The sequence below is a fragment of the Oncorhynchus kisutch genome, linkage group LG11 (assembly GCF_002021735.2).
Source record: "Oncorhynchus kisutch isolate 150728-3 linkage group LG11, Okis_V2, whole genome shotgun sequence".
NCBI classification, from domain to species: Eukaryota; Metazoa; Chordata; class Actinopteri; order Salmoniformes; family Salmonidae; genus Oncorhynchus; species Oncorhynchus kisutch.
The window spans coordinates 36,728,730-36,749,100 of NC_034184.2; the positions used below are offsets into that span (position 1 = coordinate 36,728,730).

Genomic DNA, 20,371 nt, shown 5'->3' on the forward strand with positions numbered 1-20,371 from the left:
TTGTACTATAGTGGTGGCCATTGGCAGTTATCTGTTCTATGTCAGGACTAAGTTGAATGGGCCACAGAGAGTGGAGAGGTCAAGGGGTCATCATGTGTAAACATATATTTTCGGTGTGGCAGTGACTCCCTAATTTTCTCATCGGGGAAAGTAGGGTGACAGTGTCTGGAATCATTCTATGCTCCCTCTTTGTTGACCTATAGGGTCACTCTCCTCTCTGTGAGTTTGTCCTCTGATTGGTTGTATTTAGAATTGGTTCTATCTAAATGACAATTTGATATATATCATAGGGTGGGGGTAATGTCTTGGTACCATTTTGTACCAAGGACGAGATAAGAGCTTTGTTTAGGAGACCAAACTGAACGATAATTTATAGCCCACTCTGTCTGACTAGGGGATATTCTCTCTGAAGTAAGGTTTTTTCTTTGTGTAAGTTCTAAGACCTGTGTTTTGTCATGTCGTCTAGAAGGGGTGGATCTTTGCTATAAAGGATCCCATTTGCCATTGTGTAAGGCACTATCAACTTTTCATTAGAGATACTGAACTGTTGAAAGTAAAAATGCGATTGCAAAAGCTTAATTATTATTAAAGGTGAAGATTAAGCATAACTCTGACTTGTGTGATTTGCTCTCTCATCAGTTGGTAATTAAGGAAATTTCCACGACAATTCCTTTTAATTTCTAAAGACAAAGGAATTGTCCAGTTGAAACATTATTGAAGATTTATGTTAAAAACATTCTAAAGATTGATTCTATACATCGTTTGACATGTTTCTACAAACTGTAATATAACTTTTTTGACTTTCATCTGAACGAATTGCTTGCGCACTGTGCATTTGGATTACTGGGCTAAACGCGCAAACAAAAAGGAGGTGTTTGGACATAAATTATGGACTTTATCGAACAAAACAAACATTTATTGTGGAACTGGGTTTCCTGGGAATGCATTCCGATGAAGATCATCAAAGGTAAGTGAATATTTATAATGCTATTTCTGAGTTTTGTGACACCTTTCTTTCTTTGGAAAATGGCTGTATGTTTTTCTGTGACTTGGCACTGACCTAACATAATCGCAAGGTGTGCTTTCGCCGTAAAGCCTTTTTGAAATCATACACTGTGGCTGGATTAACGAGATGTTTATCTTTAAAATGGTGTATAATACTTGTATGTTTGAGGAATTTGAATTATGAGATTTCTGTTGTTTTGAATTTGGCGCCCTGCAATTTCACTGGCTGTTGGTTACGTGGGACGCTAGCATCCCACATATCCCAGAGAAGTTTTAACAGCCTCAGAAATTGCAGCCCAAATAAATGCTTCAGAGAGTTCAAGTAACAGACACATCTCAACATCAACTGTTCAGTGGAGACCGTGTGAAATCAGGTCTTCATGGCTGAATTGATGCAAAGAAACCACTACGAAAGTACACCAATAATAAGAATAGACTTTCTTGGGCCAAGAAACACGAGCAAGGGACTATAACCAAAGAAAATGATCTCGGGAGGTAATGCGATTGGCTTTTGATGGTGAGATATTCCAACAAAAGGCCTTCCTGTACATTAGCACAATCACCGTGTTTTATTAATCATGAGACATCCCCTCCGTCTCTTTGTTTCCTGGAGAGGCCTTTGTTCCTCTCTGCGCAATGAATGGAGAACCCACTGGTTGTATGGACAGGGACAATATATCCGGGGAGAGAGACAGAATTACGTAAAACAGAGTATGTTACAGTCCCTTATCTCTGGAAGGAGATCCTCGTCCTGAGTTTATCAATTTTATTGCCCAAGGACTGAACATTAGTGAGTAATATTCTCTGATGCGGTAGGTGGAATGCATGCCTCCTGAGTTTAACTAAGATCCCACTCCTGCTCCCTCTTCTCCAGCGGTGACATTTTGTAAAATCACCTGGGATGAATGGGGCTAGCTTGGGGAGTCCAAACAAAGGATCTCGGTATGGGGAGTCGAATTTCTGGTGAGTGACCTCCAATTTAATATCCCAAAGTTATTTTTGGCTGTAGCTAATAGTACTAGAAACGTGTGAGCAAATAATGTAAGAAATAACATCAAAATAAACTAAATCATATGCTGGTTAGGAGCTAGAAACAGGGAAACCGTGTCTGTCGACGCATCATCATCATCACCACCTACCTTGAAGGTGACACTGGGTTGTTCGTTGAGGTTGACCTTGGTGATTATCCTCCCAGACTCCTCCTCGACATCAAAGATGCTACCGCTGTAAGGTGATTGGTCATCTTCCACTCTGTAACGCACCAGACTGGCCGGAGTACCCTGGGCCAGAAACACAGGACCAAGACAGACATGTTAGATGAGTGAACTCCTCTATTTTAACATTTTATATTGTATATTTCCATAGGGGACATAATTGATCGACTGATATATAATTTTTTATTACACGCAGGAGTAGGTCAGAGTAGGCACAAAGAGGCAAACGTATTCCCAATTCACCTAACCGGGTCGTGCACCTACAACACTTTCATAAACTATTCATACCCCTTGACTTATTCCACATTGTGTTGTATTACAACTTGAAATCATTATGGACAAAATAAATACAAATCTACACACAATACTCCATAATGAAAAAGTGAAAACATGTTTTTTTTGCACATTTATTTAAAATACAATACAGAAATATCTCATTTACATAAGTATTCATACACCTGAGTCAATACATGTTAGAATCTCCTTTTGAGAAAATTACATCTGTGGGTGTTTCTGGGTCAGTCTCTAAGAGCTTTGCCCACCTAGATTGTACAATATTTGCCCATGATTCATTTCAAAGTTCTGTCAAATTGGTTGTTCATCATTGCTAGACAACCATTTTCAGGCCTTGCCAAAAAAAATTCAAGCAGATTTAAGTCAAAACTGTGACTTGGCCACTCAGGAACATTCACTTTCATCTTGGTAAGCAACTCCAGTGTAGATTTGGCCTTGTGTTTTCGGTTATTGTCCTGCTGAAAGGTGAATTTATCTCCCAGTGACTAATGGAATGCAGACTGAACCATGTTTTCCTCCACGATATTGCCTGCATCTCCAATCGGTTTCTTTTTATCCTGAAAAACTCCACAGTCCTTAATGATTAAAAGCATACCGATAACATGATGAAGCTACCACTATGCTTGACAATATGGAGAATGGTACTCAATAATGTGTTGTATTGGAATTGCCCAAGGGATAACACTTTGTATTCGTGACAAAAGTTAATTGCTTTGCTACATTTTTGCAGTATTACTTTAGTGCCTTATTGAAAACAGGAGGCTTCCTTCTTTTCATTCTGTCAATTAGGTTAGTATTGTGGAGTAACTACAATGTTGTTGATCCGTCCTCAGTTTTCTCCTATCACAGTCCTACCAAGACATTAACCTGTCTTGGGTAGGGGGCAGTATTTTCACATCCGGATGAAAAGCGGGCCCAAAGTAAACTACCTGTTAATTAGGCCCAGAAGCCCAGGATATGCATATAATTGGTCGATTTGGATTGAAAACACTAACATTTCTAAAACTGTTACTATTATGTCTGAGTATAACAGAACTGATATGGCAGGCGAAACCCCGAGGACAACCCCCCCCCACCCCCCCTGAGCAATATATACAGTATATTTTCTACAGTGGAAAAAAGGTGACACATAGGTGTGGGAGTGCGGGAGTGGGAGTGCGAAAGGGACTAGAAAACAGACAAACAGACAGACAGACTGACAGACAATACACATGCACAGAAAGGGAGAGATACACTGTATGACCAAAAGTATGTGGATAGCTGCTCATCGAATATCTCATTCCAAAATCATGAGCATTAGCCATTTCACAATGTTCCAAATATCTCTTATGGTTGCCCCAGCGTGAGTTGTTTTATGCACGTCATGTCAGAATGCACTCACTGTTCCAAAATGTGATTATTATGCAACAGGACAGTCAACACGTGCTGCCTACTAATTATCTATAGGCTGTTTCAACTTGTCAATTTCTAATTATCTTCTAACAAGTTGTATTTTCTAACAGCAGTTTGAATTGAGGCGTGTTCCGCCTCCTCATTAATTCACATAGAAGTAGCCCATTTCAGCGATGCTGACAATTTATGTTTGAGGCTTTACTGAACCTTCTTGGAGGAGAGCCCACCGCACTTCACTCATGTTTGCGTAGATCAAGTATGCATATATTTGCGCAGTCTTGCAAGAATTCGAACATTTTCTTACATTACTTTCTTACTGGTGGTGCTTACTTTGCCTTTCTTGTTGTTTTCCTTACAAATAATAACTTTGGACATGTGTGCGTTCCTATCAAAGTAAGTGCCTTATTTTCTGTACAGTGTTTGCTCAACTAAACATAGAATAAGTTTCTATATTTTCTGTGTATCGTGTTGTCGATTCTACTGTAGGAGCATACAGTATGTATGTATGTATGTATGTATGGAGCATAATGTATTTACAGTTTTAGTCACATGTTTTCAAGTACTGGTGACATAATGCATTCCGATTATTGCGTATTTTGTAACGGACACTTATGATGTGTGTAAAATACTTTTTTGAAGGTTGTACTGATTATAATGAGCTAAGCTATTTGCCAGCTATGTGTGGCGCCATGTTTGTTGACATCATACAATGCATTGTGGGTGTCACGTAAACGTCTGTCAGATCAAAGATGTTATAATGAGGTGAAAGAATGGTTCCCTCATCTTTCAGATAAACTTTCAGAAGCGAATGAAGGGAAGTGGATGATCGTAGATGACACACCCCCTTTAACATGCATATTATTATCAGACCAAACTAATCTTGTCTGCTCTTATCTTTGGTTGTTGAGAAGAAGAAGAAAAATTCCAGGCGTGCACAAACTACCCATCCTCGGGTTACTTTTGATTTCTAGAAAGTGTTTTACTCAATCATTTTGATCAATGGTGATGTGATTCATCTTAAATAGTACGTTTCTGTCAGTCGAAAGTTATACAAATATGACAGCTTGTGTTAAGTCAATCTTTCCACTAAGACAAATGTAGACTACATTTTCCGGTTTGGATGATTGTGTTATGCTGTATCTACTTCTGTGAATGTCTGAACATTGCATCCAAAAAATAAACGGGTCACATTCTGGACAGAACTTTGTAAGAACTGTGTTTTTGCTAAATATATCTGTGAAAAAAAGTGGCCAGCTCAAATGCTGATTGTTGTGTCAATCGAAAATAGACGTTCTTAATAAGAATTCTAATCAAGCGTTCTAATCACACTGGTTTGATTGTACGCAACAGGGACCACTACAGAATGATCACAGCCGTTTGTTGGCACGTGTGAAAAGGTTAGGTCCCCCCTTTCCTGTTATAACAGCCTCCACTCTTCTGGGAAGGCTTTCCACTAGTAGTTGGAAAATTGCTGGGACTTGCTTCCATTCAGCCACAAGAGCATTAGTGAGGTCGGGCACTCATGTTGAGCGATTAGGCCTGGCATCGCAGTCTGCGTTCCAAGTCAGCCCAAAGGTATTCGATGGGGTTGAGGTCAGGGCTCTGTGTAGGCCATTCAAGTTCTTCTAAAACCGATCTCGACAAACCATATCTGTATGGACCTCACTTTGTGCACGGGGACATTGTGATGCCGAAACAGGAAAGGGCCTTCCCCAAACTGTTGCCTCAAAGTTGAAAGCACAGAATCATCATGAATGTCATTGTATGCTGTAGCGTTAAGCTTTGCCTTCACTGGAACTAAGAGGCCTAGCCCGAACCATGAAAAACAGCCCCAGATCATTATTCCTTCTCCACCAAACTTTACAGTCTGCCGGACTGACTGATTGTGAAGTGTGATTCATCACTCCAGAGAATGCATTTCCACTGCTTCAGAGTCCAATGGCGTTGAGTTTTACACCTCCGACGCTTGGCATTGTGCATGGTGATCTTAGGTTTGTGTGCAGCTGCTCGGCCATGGAAACCCATTTCATGAAGCTCCTGAGGAACAGTTCTTCCAAAATTTTAAGTTGATAAAACTCAAATGTGGACCCATACACAGTCACAGTGACTCTATCAGTTTGTGTAATGACTACAACATCACTTTAAGCAACTGTATTCAGATAAATTAAGTGCAAAGGTTTTGAGTAATGAGAGAACATAGGCCCCCTACCCTGGTGGGAACACAACCAGCTGGAGGTCCTTTCATTCCAATCTCCTTTCATTCCAATGTCCTTTTCAAAAGACCCCCTGGGAGGGTATAACGAGCTGCCAGATTCGAGAAGTGTCAGATGAGGATTGTTAGGGAAAGCTGTATTGTTTTTGATGGACACAATTCACAGAAGAGTCCAATATAATGATGCAGACTATTAAAAAATGACAGATCACTCAATTATATAAAAATCCTTGCCAGGAGACTGCCAGAGAGAGAGAGAAAGAGATGGGGAAAGGGGCAGAAACAAGTGAGAAAAAGGAGAGACACTCACTTGCAAGAAAGTGAGGAAGAGATGTGCACACAGAAGCCCCAAATGTCTCTGTTTTTATTACATATTACTAATATATTTTCTGGCTAGCCATACCACACTGCATCCCACTGCTGACTTGCTGCAAAAGGTATTGTTATTTGTAGGCACTAAAGAGCCCATGATACTTATTGTAAGATTAGGGGTGTTAACCCGGTGTCCTGGCTAAATTCCCCACCTGGCCCCTCAGACTACCTTGGTCACCCCAGCTTCCAATTGGCTCAATACAACTTCCATCCTCGACCCTGCGACTTTTGCCCAACTCAAAGCTAACTAGCTCTACACAGAAAACATGCTACAGTAACCATTCAAGCTAACATGGACTAAACACTTTGAGAACCTCAGGACTTTTAGGTTCATGTAACAATGCTATGCATTCGATATAATTCAAAACAACTCCAGTCTCAAAAGAACAGAGAGAGGGTGTGAGAGCATTTAATGTAGAATGCTGACTCACCTATGGAGTTATTAAATAAGTAATTAGGTGATCTGTGGAAAATCTGTGGTGTATGGTGTGCTGAATCACAAAAACTTATACTGATTTCCCCTGCCTCTGTGCAGCCTCGCCTGTGATAGGGGAAATAATTTCTAAGCACAAACAGGGTGTCAAAAATTCTGGTGCCATATGGTGTAATTTAATTCACAAATAAATTGGTTATACCAGCAAGGCTGTGTGGAACTGCTCAGCCATGTCAAAGCCAATGAAGACAGATACAAATAGACAGAAGGGTGAGACTGGAACGGTACTTAACAGAAGTAATCATCACATTATGATAACTGTGACAGAGGGAACAGAACAGATAAAACACAATCAGGTAGCTATTTTTACAAAGTGAACATTGGTGAACATTTCACTACGCTGTGTAATAAACAATCATTTGTGTCATCAGCTATGATGCCATGAGCTGTGAAAATCATTATCCTCTTTAAGACCAATACATATTGGTCACTGAGCAGTCAGTGATACTCACAGGAGGGTCTTGGTCCTCAGCGAACACAGTGGTGATGACTGTTCCCTTCTCTGCATTGGGGGCCACCAGGCCCTTGTACAGGGCTTGGCTAAACACTGGCGAGAAATCATTCATATCCTGTCAATAAAAAGAAAAGGAATAGATGCATAAAGTACTGTAGGCTATTATAAATGTATAATATTCACTTTTTCTATCCCCAATGCTTTGGAGGTAAAGGAAAGAAAGTCTGGGTCAGAGCATGAATCATCACATGATTCAGTTTCATTGTATCCATTGTCAGACTCACAATGTATCAATCAGTCTGCAAGTGATAGCAAACATCACTGTCTTGCAAAGACGAATCTGACTAGAAATACTGAGGGGGATGCTGAAGCTCAATGATGGATTATGCATGGCTTTGTCAGGGTCAAACTGAATCTGCTGGAGATGTGTTTTATCCTCTGCAATTGGAACTGCGATCTGCATGTCTATCTGACAAAGTTCAGTGGAAGCATTATTATGTGACTTTAATAAATGTCTCACAATACTTTATTTCAAATAATGTAATTGTTGAGGAAATGTGTCTGGCCCCAGACGTTGCTCTAGGACAGTGTATTCATATCTGATAATGAACTCATTAGTACACTGTAGTGAACATCAACTTGAACATCTTGAAGAATAATCTGGCCTAATTCACCATGTACTCTTATAATCTCCACCCGGCACAACCAGAAGAAAACTGGCCAGCGCTCAGAGCTTGGTTCCTCTCTAGGTTTCTTCATAGGTCCCTGCCTTTCTAGGAAGTTTTTCTTCATTTTTTTTGCTTCATCATCGCATTGTTCTTTGGGGATTTAGGCTGGGTATCTGTATAGCACTTTGTGACAACTGCTGATGTAAAAATGGCTTTATAAAATACATTTGATTGATTGATACTGTATGTTACTAGGGCTTTGGTCGTCATTCAATTTTGTCAGTCTTCATGCAAAAGACTGCTGCTCTCATGTTAATTGACCGATAATGAACTTAAATATGTTTAGCATATCCAGGCTCCACTCATACAAGCAGCATACAAGCCTCTGATGCGTGCCTTTGGAACATCTACAGTACATTTAAAAAGTATAATGAATCAATTGAATATACACCATCACAATGAATCCATTATTAATTTTAGGCAGGTCTAAAAAAAATATTATGAGATGAAGAACCTTTATTTCAGATGAACAGAATATGAGTTGTCCTACTATATGTTTTCTGGCTATGCTCCATGCCATAGGCTGTAGGCTTATTCATTTGGCAGACAAGATATGCTTATAAGTACCATGCCATTATTTTATATTATATGATTTTATAGTAAGAATAATATAATTATTCTAAACTGAATAAAATACAATGGATATTTTTCCCATTCCCGGAGCGAGAGTGGCTATGTTGAGTGTAAAAGTGATCATTTGATCGTCCTACAGTATGTACTAGATTTTGATTTATTTGGCAACTTGAGTTGTGATTTGAGAAAGTCACCAAAAAAAGCTTGTGCTCTGTTCCTTGCAGGCTGCACTTTTTTATTTAACTAGACAAGTCAGTTAAGAACAAACTCTTATTTTGAATGACGGTCTAGGAACAGTGGGTTAACAGCCTGTTCAGGGGCATAACGATAGATTTGTACCTTGTCAGCTCAGGGATTTGAACCTTTTGTTTACTAGTCCAATGCTCTAACCACTAGGCTATGCTGTCGCCCCACATGCTGTTCTCTCATCAAGTGATCATATTTTCACCCATCAGGCTATTCTCAATTCTCAATTTAATCTTGTCTTCACTAATTTTTGAAATTAGTTTAGATTTAGAATGGCCCATTATCAAATGGACAATAACATAGGCAAGACAAAAAAAGACATGTCATCCATATGCACTGGAATAGTGAATGGAGGCCACTTTCCCGCCTGTACATTTTTCACTCATGTTGAGTAGGCTACTCCGGTAATTGTGAGTGCCACAGGAGATTCCGCCCAAACTCTGTATGCTATGAGCTAAATTTGGGAAACCTAGTAAAATCTATTCGGGAACATCAGGAACATTGATAGTAACATGTTTTCGCAACAAAACATATTTAATTAAACTGTTGACAACCCCTCTCTCTGCGCGCTAGAGATAGGAATGAAGGAGAGAGAGTACGAGATGGAAGCTCGCGGTGGTGAGATATAATGTAGCTAAAGGTAATGTGTCAGTCTATTAATTAGGAAAAGACAAACAAATTACTAGTCTATTCTAAATCTAAACCAAGCACTATACTTAATTTCTCTCTCTCTCTCTCTCTCTCTCTCTCTCAAGGAAACTGCATCAAACACTATCCTTATCAGAGGAAAAACTCACTCTACAGGTTGGCTGGGCCTGCAGAGGAACAACCTGAGGAACCACACTTCCCTTCCTGCCATGTCAAAATTGTGAATACAGAGTTGAAGTCAGTGGTTCCGACGTTGGGCTAAATAAAACCCACTTACACCCTGATAAAGCAAATGCACAACCACCTAAATATTGCATAAAGCAAATGCACACCTACTCAGTGGGTGAAGTGTAAGAACTCAAGACATAAGAATATGCACACATGCACACAGACGTATACAGTGCCTTGCAAAAGTATTCAGCCCCCTTGAACTTTGCGACCTTTTGCCACATTTCAGGCTTCAAACATAGATATAAAACTATTTTTTTGTGAAGAATCAACAACAAGTGGGACACAATCATGAAATGGAACGACATTTATTGGATAATTCAAACTTTTTTAACAAACCAAAAACTGAAAAATTGGGCGTGCAAAATTATTCAGCCCCCTTAAGTTAATACTTTGTGTCCCACTTGTTGTTGATTCTTGATTCTGTGGCAAAAGGTCGCAAAGTTCAAGGGGGCCGAATACTTTCGCAAGGCACTGTACATGCACACACGTGCGCGAGCACACACAAACACACACACAAACATAGCGAGACACGGTGCGCCAAAACAGGAGGCATTTAATCTTTTAGTTGGAATGGGAAACATGCATCTGAAAATCCTCACATAATTGCAGTAACAAAGCTAATGAGTTTTTCAGCCCTGGAATAGCACCAGGGCTTACGCGACCTCAAGTTATCCATCAGCAGGGGTTTTCTTGAGGGCTTAAACGTAGCTTGCAATACGGTTAGCCCTTGTGGTTGGGACCGCAGATTGTTCTGGGCTTGTGGCTGTCTAGATCCCTGCTGTTTGTTGCTGTTTCTTTCTTCCCTGCGACCTGCCCTGTCTGGAACCGCAAGAAGTAACAGCATAGCCTAAATTTCTAACATGACCAAGACCAGGGCCTGTGGGAGTATTGTTGGGTACAGGGTGTCTTTCTATCACAGGTGAGGATCTTTTAATGCACTGCTGAAAGTTTTTTTTGTATTATTCATTTTTTGTTGCTCTTTTACACATTATGTCTATCACTGACAAACTACCCAGGAAATGGCTGAAAATAGCCAATAATAATATATGTAGCCTTAGAAACAAGGTTCATGAAATCAATAACATTCCTATATTAGCCATTTCAGAGACTCACTTATATAATTCCTTTGATGATACAGAAGTAGCCATACAACGATGTAACATCTACAGAAGTGGCAGGAATGCTTATGGGGGAGATGTTGCTGTATATATTTAGAGCCATGTCCGTGTAAGGCTGAGAGAAGATCTCATGTAAAGTGTTATTGAAGTGTTGCGGTTGTAGGTCCACCTGTCTTATCTAAAGCTATTTTTTTTGGGGGGGGGGGGGGTTGCTTGTGAAATGCTTGATAGTGTATGTGATGTAAACAGTGTTCTACTTTTTTTGTTGACCTGAATATTGACTAGTTTTCATCAAGCTGTCCACTCCAGAGAAAACTTCTCACTGTAACCAGTGCCTGCAATCTGTTTCAGGTTATTAACCAGTTGGATATAGGGGGCGCTATTTTAATTTTTGGATGAGAAATGTTCCCATTTTAAACGGGATATTTTGTCTCGACAAGATGCTTGACTATGCATATTATTGACAGCTTTGGATAGAAAACACTCTGACGTTTCCAAAACTGCAAAGATATTGTCTGTGAGTGCAACAGAACTGATGTTACAGGCGAAACCCAGATAAAAATCCAACCAGGAAGTGCTGCATTTTTTTAAACCGCTTCATGCCAATGACTCCTTATATGGCTGTGAATGGGCTACGAATGAGCTTACGCTTTCTACGTATTCCCCAAGGTGTCTACAGCATTGTGACATCTTTTTACGCATTTATGTTGAAGAATAGCTGTAAGGGACCACATTGAGCAAGTGGTCACATGATGGCTCCCACAGAAAATCTTGCGTAAAGTACTGAGGTAGCCATTTTTCCAGAGAAACCAATTGTCCCGACGGATATATTATCGAATAGATATGTGAAAAACACCTTGAGGATTGATTCTAAATAACGTTTGCCATGTTTCTGAGCTAATTTGGAAAAAAGTTTGGCGTTGTAGTGACCGCATTTTCCGGTCGATTTCTCAGCCAAACGTGATGAACAAACGGGAGCTATTTCGCCTACAAAAATAATCTTTTTGGAAAAAAAGGAACATTTGCTATCTACCTGGGAGTCTCCTGAGCGAAAGCATCTGAAGTTCTTCAAAGGTAAATGATTTAATTTGGTTGCTTTTCTTATTTTCGTGAAAATGTTGCCTGCTAACAGCAGAGCCTAGCATAGCATTATGCCATGATAAACTTACACAAATGCTTGTCTAGCGTTGGCTGTAAAGCATATTTTGAAAATCTGAGATGACAGTGTGATTAACAAAAGGCAAATGGAGTAGCTAATAAGCCTGGCTGCATATCTGACTGGCTGACTTACTGCAAATTGAGAAATTACGTGACTAAACCCAAGAAAAATAAGAAGGAACTGTTTTATGAAGCCAAGATCAAATCAGATGGCTTGTTCATCACAAAACCATTTGATGTTGGCAATTGTTTGAATGATTACTTCATTGGCAAAGTGAGCAAACTTAGGCAGAACATGCTAACAACAAACAGTGAGCCATCGTATTCATGCATAAAAAAACTAAGAAAGAACAGCATTGTAAGTTTGAATTGTGTTAAGTTAGTGTGGGTGAGGTTGATTTTTTTTGCTATCCATCAATAATCCTGGCATTGACAACTTAGATGTAAAGCTACTGGGGATGGTAGCTGACTCTATAGCCACTCATATCTGTCATATCTGAGTCTCGAGGAAAGTCTTTGTCCTCAGGCCTGGAGGGTAACCAAAGTCATTCTGCTTCCAGAACTCAGAGGATTTTCTTTAGTGGAAGCTTCTCTAATGTCAAACATGTAAAGTGTGATGTAGTGCAGGGCAGCTCTCTAGGACCTCTACAAATGGTTTGCATAGTCAACTTACACACAGCACTGTCATACACAGTTACCCCACCAGACATGGCACCAGGGGTCTTTTCACAGTCCCCAGGTCCAGAACATACAGTATTATACAGAGCCATGAGTACATGTAACTCCCTTCTGTCTCATATAGCACAAATGAACAGCAAAGTTGGTTTAAAAAAATAAGTACAGCACACCTCATAGTAAAACGCATCTCTTACCTATGATTTATTTGTTGTGTGTACTGTATGTACTGACATGTAACTGAAAGCTGCACACACACACACACACTACATGTTGATGTTTTTAAATGTACTGTATGTAAATTGTAAAGTATTTTGTTTATAATGTCTTTTTTGTTATATGTCGGACCCCGGGAAGACTAGTTGTTGCCATTGGCGTGTTTGACCAAATACAAAGCTATTTCTCTGTAAATCATTAAAAAAACTATTTCAGCATGCCTATAGAGAAGGGAACTCAGTATGTACTGCACTGACAATAACTAATGACTGGTTTAAATAAATGCATAATAAGAATATTGTGGGAGCTGTACTGTTAAATTTCAGTGCAGCCTTTGATATAATTGACCATAACCTAAGGTTGAGAACATTTTTGTTTTATGGCTTTTCAACCTTTGTCATATTGTGGATTCCGAGCTATCTATCTAATATAACTCAGAGGGTTTTCTTTAATGGAAGCTTCTCTAACATCAAACATGTAAAGTGTGGTGTTCCGCAGGGCAGCTCTCTTGAACCTCTAGTCTAGTTTTACCAATGACCTGCCACTGGCATTAAACAAATCGTTTGTGTCCATGTATGCTGATGATTCAACCATTTACGTGTCACAGCAACCACAGCTAATGAAGTAACCTAAACCCTTAAGAAAGGGTTGCAGTCAGTTTTGGAATGGGTGGCCAGTAATAAACATTGTATTTGTTTTCAATCATTCCCTAGTGTTCTAGACCTCAGCTGAATCTGAGAATAAAGGGTGTGGCTGTTGAACAAGTTGAGGAGACTAAATTACTTGGTGTTAAGCTTGATTGAAAACCGTTTTTATAAGAAACATCAATATGTTGGAAGCTTCTCTCATGTCAAACATGTAAAGTGTGGTGTAGCGCAGGGCAGCTCTTTAGGACCTCTACAAATGTTTTTTTCTACACACAGCACTGACACCAAAAGACATGATACCAGTGGTCTTTTTCGTTATATGTCGGACCACTGTAAGACTAGCTGTCACCATTGGCATCGTTTAATGGGGATCCTAATAAATCAAATCAAAGCACACCTTTGTGATGTGAAGGCTAAGGGTAGAAAGGCACAGTGGCTCCGAATATGCATTTAGCCTTGGATCAGCCATAACAAAGACACAATCATGACTCCAATGCAAGGGTCTCTTAGCTAGCCTAGTAGAATGAGGTGATCATTAAATGAAATTCACAACATATGACATAATACCATGACTGCTATTCATGTAGAGCTAAAGTACTACTCTCCTGATAGTGATACTGAAGTTGCTTTCTCAATATTCAAATATTGAGATAAACGTACTGCCTCTAAAATAGATTGTTTCTATCACTGCTATCAGCACCTCTAGCTTCCACAATAATAACTATTGCTTCTCCTATCAAATGCACAATATAATGTATTGTCTATAACTGTTACTACTGCTCCTGGCAGTGAAACAGTATTGCTTTGTTGATTTTTACCAGCACTACTTTTGCTGGGGGGCCATGAGGGTAAAGTAGTTGGAAACATATTTTTTATTCATCCTAACCATAGGAGGAAAGCTTCCAAATTATATGTAGAGCACAGTGAATAAAGAGTGACAGCAGACTATGACTATTACTTCTACAGTGTTGTTAGTGTGCATCCTTCACCACCGATACTTGTCCTTAGGGACCATGATGGTACATAACATTGTACACGTAAAGCAAGAAGTGCTTTTACCTTGATGAGGGCCAAAACTTGAATATTCTTCAAGCACTAGCCTACTAGTTACCATCATGAGTGGAAACAATGAGTGTGAAGCACTCATTTAAAAAAAAACTTTTACTATCACTCATGACAAACGCAGTGAATACAGAGCGACGTGATCGTACCGTGATCCGAATAGTGACGGTGGCCTCACCGGGGGGCATGGTCCCAGCCTGGTTGACGGCCTCCACCTGGAAGGTATAGTTGGCCCCCATACCCATACTAGCCAGGTCCTCAAAGTCCAGGGTCTGCAGGACTGACAGCTCGCCTGAGATCGGGTTCACTGAGAACAGCTTCATGTCCTCCGCAGACTTGATACGGTACGTTACGTTAGAGAACAGGTCTGCATCCACCGCCTGGGATGGACGGAGAGAGGGAGGGATGAGAGAGAGATAGAGAGAGAGAGGGATGGGTGGGTGGAGGTGGTGCAGTCAGAACCATTGCAATGAAATTCACATTTTTATAGATGTTTGCTACCAGCCTGGAAGAGAATGGCAGTTGAAATAGAGGCCAAATCGGCTGATAGCTGGAGTCGCTTTGAAGTTAAAGGATGTTAAAGGGTGAATTTAATAGTTAAGCTGTTTGAAGCCCTTACTGCACTGCACAAAGCCTGACAGAGAGTGAAGCTACAGAATCCCCTCCCCCACACCCACACTAAGTCTCAGAACCACCATGCTCATTGCTCAGTGAAGCTGTAGCACATACCCGCACACATGCGCACTTGCACACGCACACACACACACAGACAGACAGACAGACTTACACTGAAACGCAGCAGCACAGTGTCCACAGGGCTGTTCTCGGGGACGTTGACAACATAGGTCTTCTGGGAGAACTCTGGGCTGTTGTCATCGATGTCTATCACAAGGACAGAGAGGGTGAAGGTGGTCCTGCGAGGGTCCACCGCCACATCAGAGGCCTCCACTATCAGGTCATACTGACTCCTGAGCTCCCGATCCAGAGGCACTGCGGTGAATATGCTGCCGTTCTCATTGATGGTGAAGAAACCTGGGTGGTTGACTATCCTGTAGCGCACCAGACCGTTAGCCCCTGCATCTGGATCTGTGACCTGCAGGGGAAGCGTAAATATGTGGAGTGAAGAAGGGAAAGGTAAATTTGGAAATACATAAGCAGTAAGGTTCAAGGGGTTGTGCTATATCATGAATAAAGCCACCGTTAAAATGTGTTAAAACTTACTCATACACACACACTTTAATGTACACTTCAAAATTACTAAGCTGACATGGTTCTCATAAATTAAAGCCCAGTGTTAATTTCAGTCAAATTTTCTGTTCACATTAAGATAAGTGTCTTTGTCACAGACATGACTAATCATCAATAAGTTTAAAGGGCCATAAACCTCTTCCTATAAAGGGAATTCCTTGAATAGGGAAAATAGGAGGTACATTTTTGAGGATCCTTCAGGGTAGGCAGAAAGTTAGTTACTTAACAAATTCTAAAACCCTAATGAATGTGTCAGGTCATTGTTATTCCAGTGTGTGAGTATGTGCAAGCTTGTGTGTGAGTGTGTGTGCCATCGTGGGTTTTGTGTGTGAATAGCAGACACAAATTCCTCTCTATTGTAAGCATGGTAACAGGGAAAGAGGGAGAGGGCAGGAGAGAGAGAGAAGGCCTGACTGCTGAGTTATTAACCCCGGCTAGGGATGGAAGGAGTAGCACAGAGAGAATCAAAGAAACAAATGAAAATGAAAGAGAGAGAGGGCTTAGATGGGGTAAGGGTGATTTACCCCCATTTTGTATTACACAGAAAGCCAGATAAATGCTCAAAGCCACGGCTAAAGATTGAGCCCTGGTGTTAAACCTTCCGAAAACAGAAGAAAGAACAACATGCCAGTATGTGACCTGATTGAGGAAACTAGGCGTATGTTGCAAGTTACGACTTCACAATAGAGCTGTTTCAAAGTAAAAAATAATTTAGCGTTTTTTGGCAGAAATGCCTTCTCGAACTTGTGAACTTTCATGTGCCTTAATATCAAACTTGTATGCCATCTGTAAATTCTAAAAAAATTGGTAAATTACGAGCCTAGTTGGTTAAGCCACAGAAAAAGTGAGCAACCTTCCCGCTAGCCATGATTGGCTAGACATGGGCTGGACATGCCGAGAGATGAGTTTTTATTGGTCTGTCATATAGCACACGTCTGTCTATTGGAACTGGTCAGTATGTCTAGGTAATCAATTCCAACGCGGCTTAAAAAAAATAGATTGTGTAGTAAAACTGCAACCCTAATTTCAAGTTAAAGTGTACTGTTAGCTAGCTAACGTTAGCTCGCTAGCTAATGTTTGTGTATGCTCTCCACTTTATGGTGGACCGAGTTTTGAAATCAGTTGAATTCGAGTATAATAGCTAAGGAGATGACGAAAACAACAGTCTTGATTACATTGTGCATGGCATCAGACAGGAGACGCATCCAACCAAGATGTATACTGGTAAGATAGTCTAGCTAGCTACATTTTCAGATATGACACATTTCTAATTTTGACAGAAAGTGTTTTCATTTGAAGCTTACTGTTAGCTAGCTAACCTTAGCTGGCTGGGTCGCTAGCTAACATTATGTGTATGATCTTATTCTTCATATCTCAGACACATTTGTTTGACTAGTTATAGCCATAGAACCTGGTTGGTTAGCTACCTGTAGATCAATGCAGGTTATTAACGTCATGAGTTGTGATTATGGTCCATTGTTTAGCTAGCTAGCTAGCTAGCTAGCTACATGTCCTAACAAAAGAATCCACTCTAATTTTGACAAATAATTTTCATTTCAAGTTAGTGTGCTGTTAGTGTGCTACCTAGCTAATGTTAGCTGGCTGGCTCGCTAACTAATGTTATGTCATGCGTTGGCATTAATTGTTTACTTAGCTATATATATATATCTTGCTCCGTTTCTTCACAAAAGACTCATATTTAGTGTGCCAGAGCGCAGAATAACTGATTAATATTTGAACGCTCAACACCCATTGAATATGTCCGTGCCAGTAAATGTTGGCAACAAAGCGTAATTCAATTGTTGCCAGCAGCACAGTTACAGTCACCAAAGCTCTGGATAACATGAAAACATCCTAACCAGCGTAAAATGGTCAGAATGGGGTGTTCTCTCATTATGTGTCTGGAAGTAACTAACCAGTTAATTTGGGTGTTTGACTGTCGATGTGAGGTCACAGCTTTCGGAACAACCCTACTTATTGGCCAGAGTGTCCAGTGTGCACTCTGAACGCGAAACGCTCTGAATTTACAAAGGGACATCTGATAGCACAGTTGCAATCACCAAAACCAACCTAACCAGATCTGCTAGGGCAAATCATGTTCAGTGGGCTGTTCTCTCACTCTTAGATGCCTGGAAATAGCTGGCAAGATAGTACAGAACGCACGGATCAACCCTTAAAGAGATAGTTGGGGGTAAGGTGTAAGGTACGGCAGGTAGCCTAGTGGTTAGAGCATTGGGCCAATAACTGAAATGTTGCTAGATCGAATCCCTGAGCTGACAAGGTAAAAATATGTAATTCTGCCCCTGAGCATGGCTGCTAACCCACTGTTCCTAGGCTGTCATAGTAAATAATAATTTGTTCTTAAACTGACTTGCCTAGTTAAATAAAAGTCAAAGATAAAAAAAGAGGGTGTGAACTATGCTGAATGGGTGTTGACAAAGAAGGGATCTCCAAAAGTAGTACCAAAACATTGATAGACAGTTTTACAAGTGAGTTTACACATTTATCAACCTTCAAAGCGGAATTACTTTCCCATTGTTCCTCAAATGCAGTGTATGATATACCATTTTGTCGCTCTGAGTGTCTACTTTTATCCAATGTAAAAAACAGAAATTCAAATGTTGCTACATAAGACCGAATCCAAGTGGTGAGTCACATCTGCAAATTAACCACAAAGGTTGACATCATTATGCACCCCACAGCTCACAGGCTTTTCAACGGGCAAAATTCCTGTAATACATAGTAAATTAATTGAACGACAAACAAACAAGCACACTTTAGCACTACCACGTTGGTCAGCAGCCATTTTTTATGCTCTTTAAGGGTGCCGAGCATTCATTGTCTCTCATATCTATTAAAAGTTAAGACTGCAATTACACATGCAGTCCAATTCAGATATTTTTCCCAAATATGGTTAAAAGATATGATCTCATTGGACAAAAGACAAATTAGTGAAGAAATATCAGAATTGGGCTGTCTGCGTAAACGCAGCCTATTTGTTCTCTGGAAATAATGCAACTCTGCTGAAGGTGAGAACATCTCCGCTGCATGTCGTTGCACACACACCTTCTGTGACGTACATTATTTCCCTAGAAATAGACCCATAGACCCTCATTGATTATCCCTTACTTATCCTTCAGGATTAGCATTAAAATACATGGATGATACAGTGCCTTGCGAAAGTATTCAGCCCCCTTGAACTTTGCGACCTTTTGCCACATTTCAGGCTTCAAACATAAAGATATAAAACTGTATTTTTTTATGAAGAATCAACAACAAGTGGGACACAATCATGAAGTGGAACGACATTTATTGGATATTTCAAACTTTTTTAACAAATCAAAAACTGAAAAATTGGGCTTTTCAAAATTATTCAGCCCCCTTAATTAAGTTAATACTTTGTAGCGCCACCTTTTGCTGCGATTACAGCTGTAAGTCGCTTGGGGTATGTCTCTATCAGTTTTGCACATCGAGAGACTGCAATTTTTTCCCATTCCTCCTTGCAAAACAGCTCGAGCTCAGTGAGGTTGGATGGAGAGCATTTGTGAACAGCAGTTTTCAGTTCTTTCCACAGATTCTCGATTGGATTCAGGTCTGGATTTGACTTGGCCATTCTAACACCTGGATATGTTTATTTTTGAACCATTCCATTGTAGATTTTGCTTTATGTTTTGGATCATTGTCTTGTTGGAAGACAAATCTCCGTCCCAGTCTCAGGTCTTTTGCAGACTCCATCAGGTTTTCTTCCAGAATGGTCCTGTATTTGGCTCCATCCATCTTCCCATCAATTTTAACCATCTTCCCTGTCCCTGCTGAAGAAAAGCAGGCCCAAACCATGATGCTACCACCACCATGTTTGACAGTGGGGATGGGGTGTTCAGGGTGATGAGCTGTGTTGCTTTTACGCCAAACATAACGTTTTGCATTGTTGCCAAAAAGTTCAATTTTGGTTTCATCTGACCAGAGCACCTTCTTCCACATGTTTGGTGTGTCTCCCAGGTGGCTTGTGGCAACTTTTTATGGATATCTTTAAGAAATGGCTTTCTTCTTGCCACTCTTCCATAAACTGATTGTTGTCCTATTGACAGAGTCTGCCACCTCAGCTGTAGATCTCTGCAGTTCATCCAGAGTGATCATGGGCCTCTTGGCTGCATCTCTGATCAGTCTTCTCCTTGTATGAGCTGAAAGTTTAGAGGGACGGCCAGGTCTTGGTAGATTTGCAGTGGTTTGATACTCCTTCCATTTCAATATTATTGCTTGCACAGTGCTCCTTGGGATGTTTAAAGCTTGGGAAATCTTTTTGTATCCAAATCCGGCTTTAAACTTCTTCACAACAGTATCTCGGACCTGCCTGGTGTGTTCCTTGTTCTTCATGATGCTCTCTG

General features: G+C 40.4%; 1 protein-coding gene across 1 annotated transcript in view; it reads right to left on the reverse strand.

Moving 5' to 3' along the window:
• Positions 1–20,371, reverse strand: part of LOC109898852 (protocadherin-15) — a 207,684-nt gene that overhangs the window by 66,940 nt on the left and 120,373 nt on the right. Inside the window, exons 17-20 of the mRNA XM_031835700.1 lie at positions 15,526–15,831; positions 14,888–15,118; positions 7,435–7,551; positions 2,145–2,285 (exon numbers count right to left, since the gene is read on the reverse strand). Coding sequence (XP_031691560.1) covers positions 2,145–2,285; positions 7,435–7,551; positions 14,888–15,118; positions 15,526–15,831 — 795 coding nt within the window. The remainder of the gene's footprint in view (positions 1–2,144; positions 2,286–7,434; positions 7,552–14,887; positions 15,119–15,525; positions 15,832–20,371) is intronic.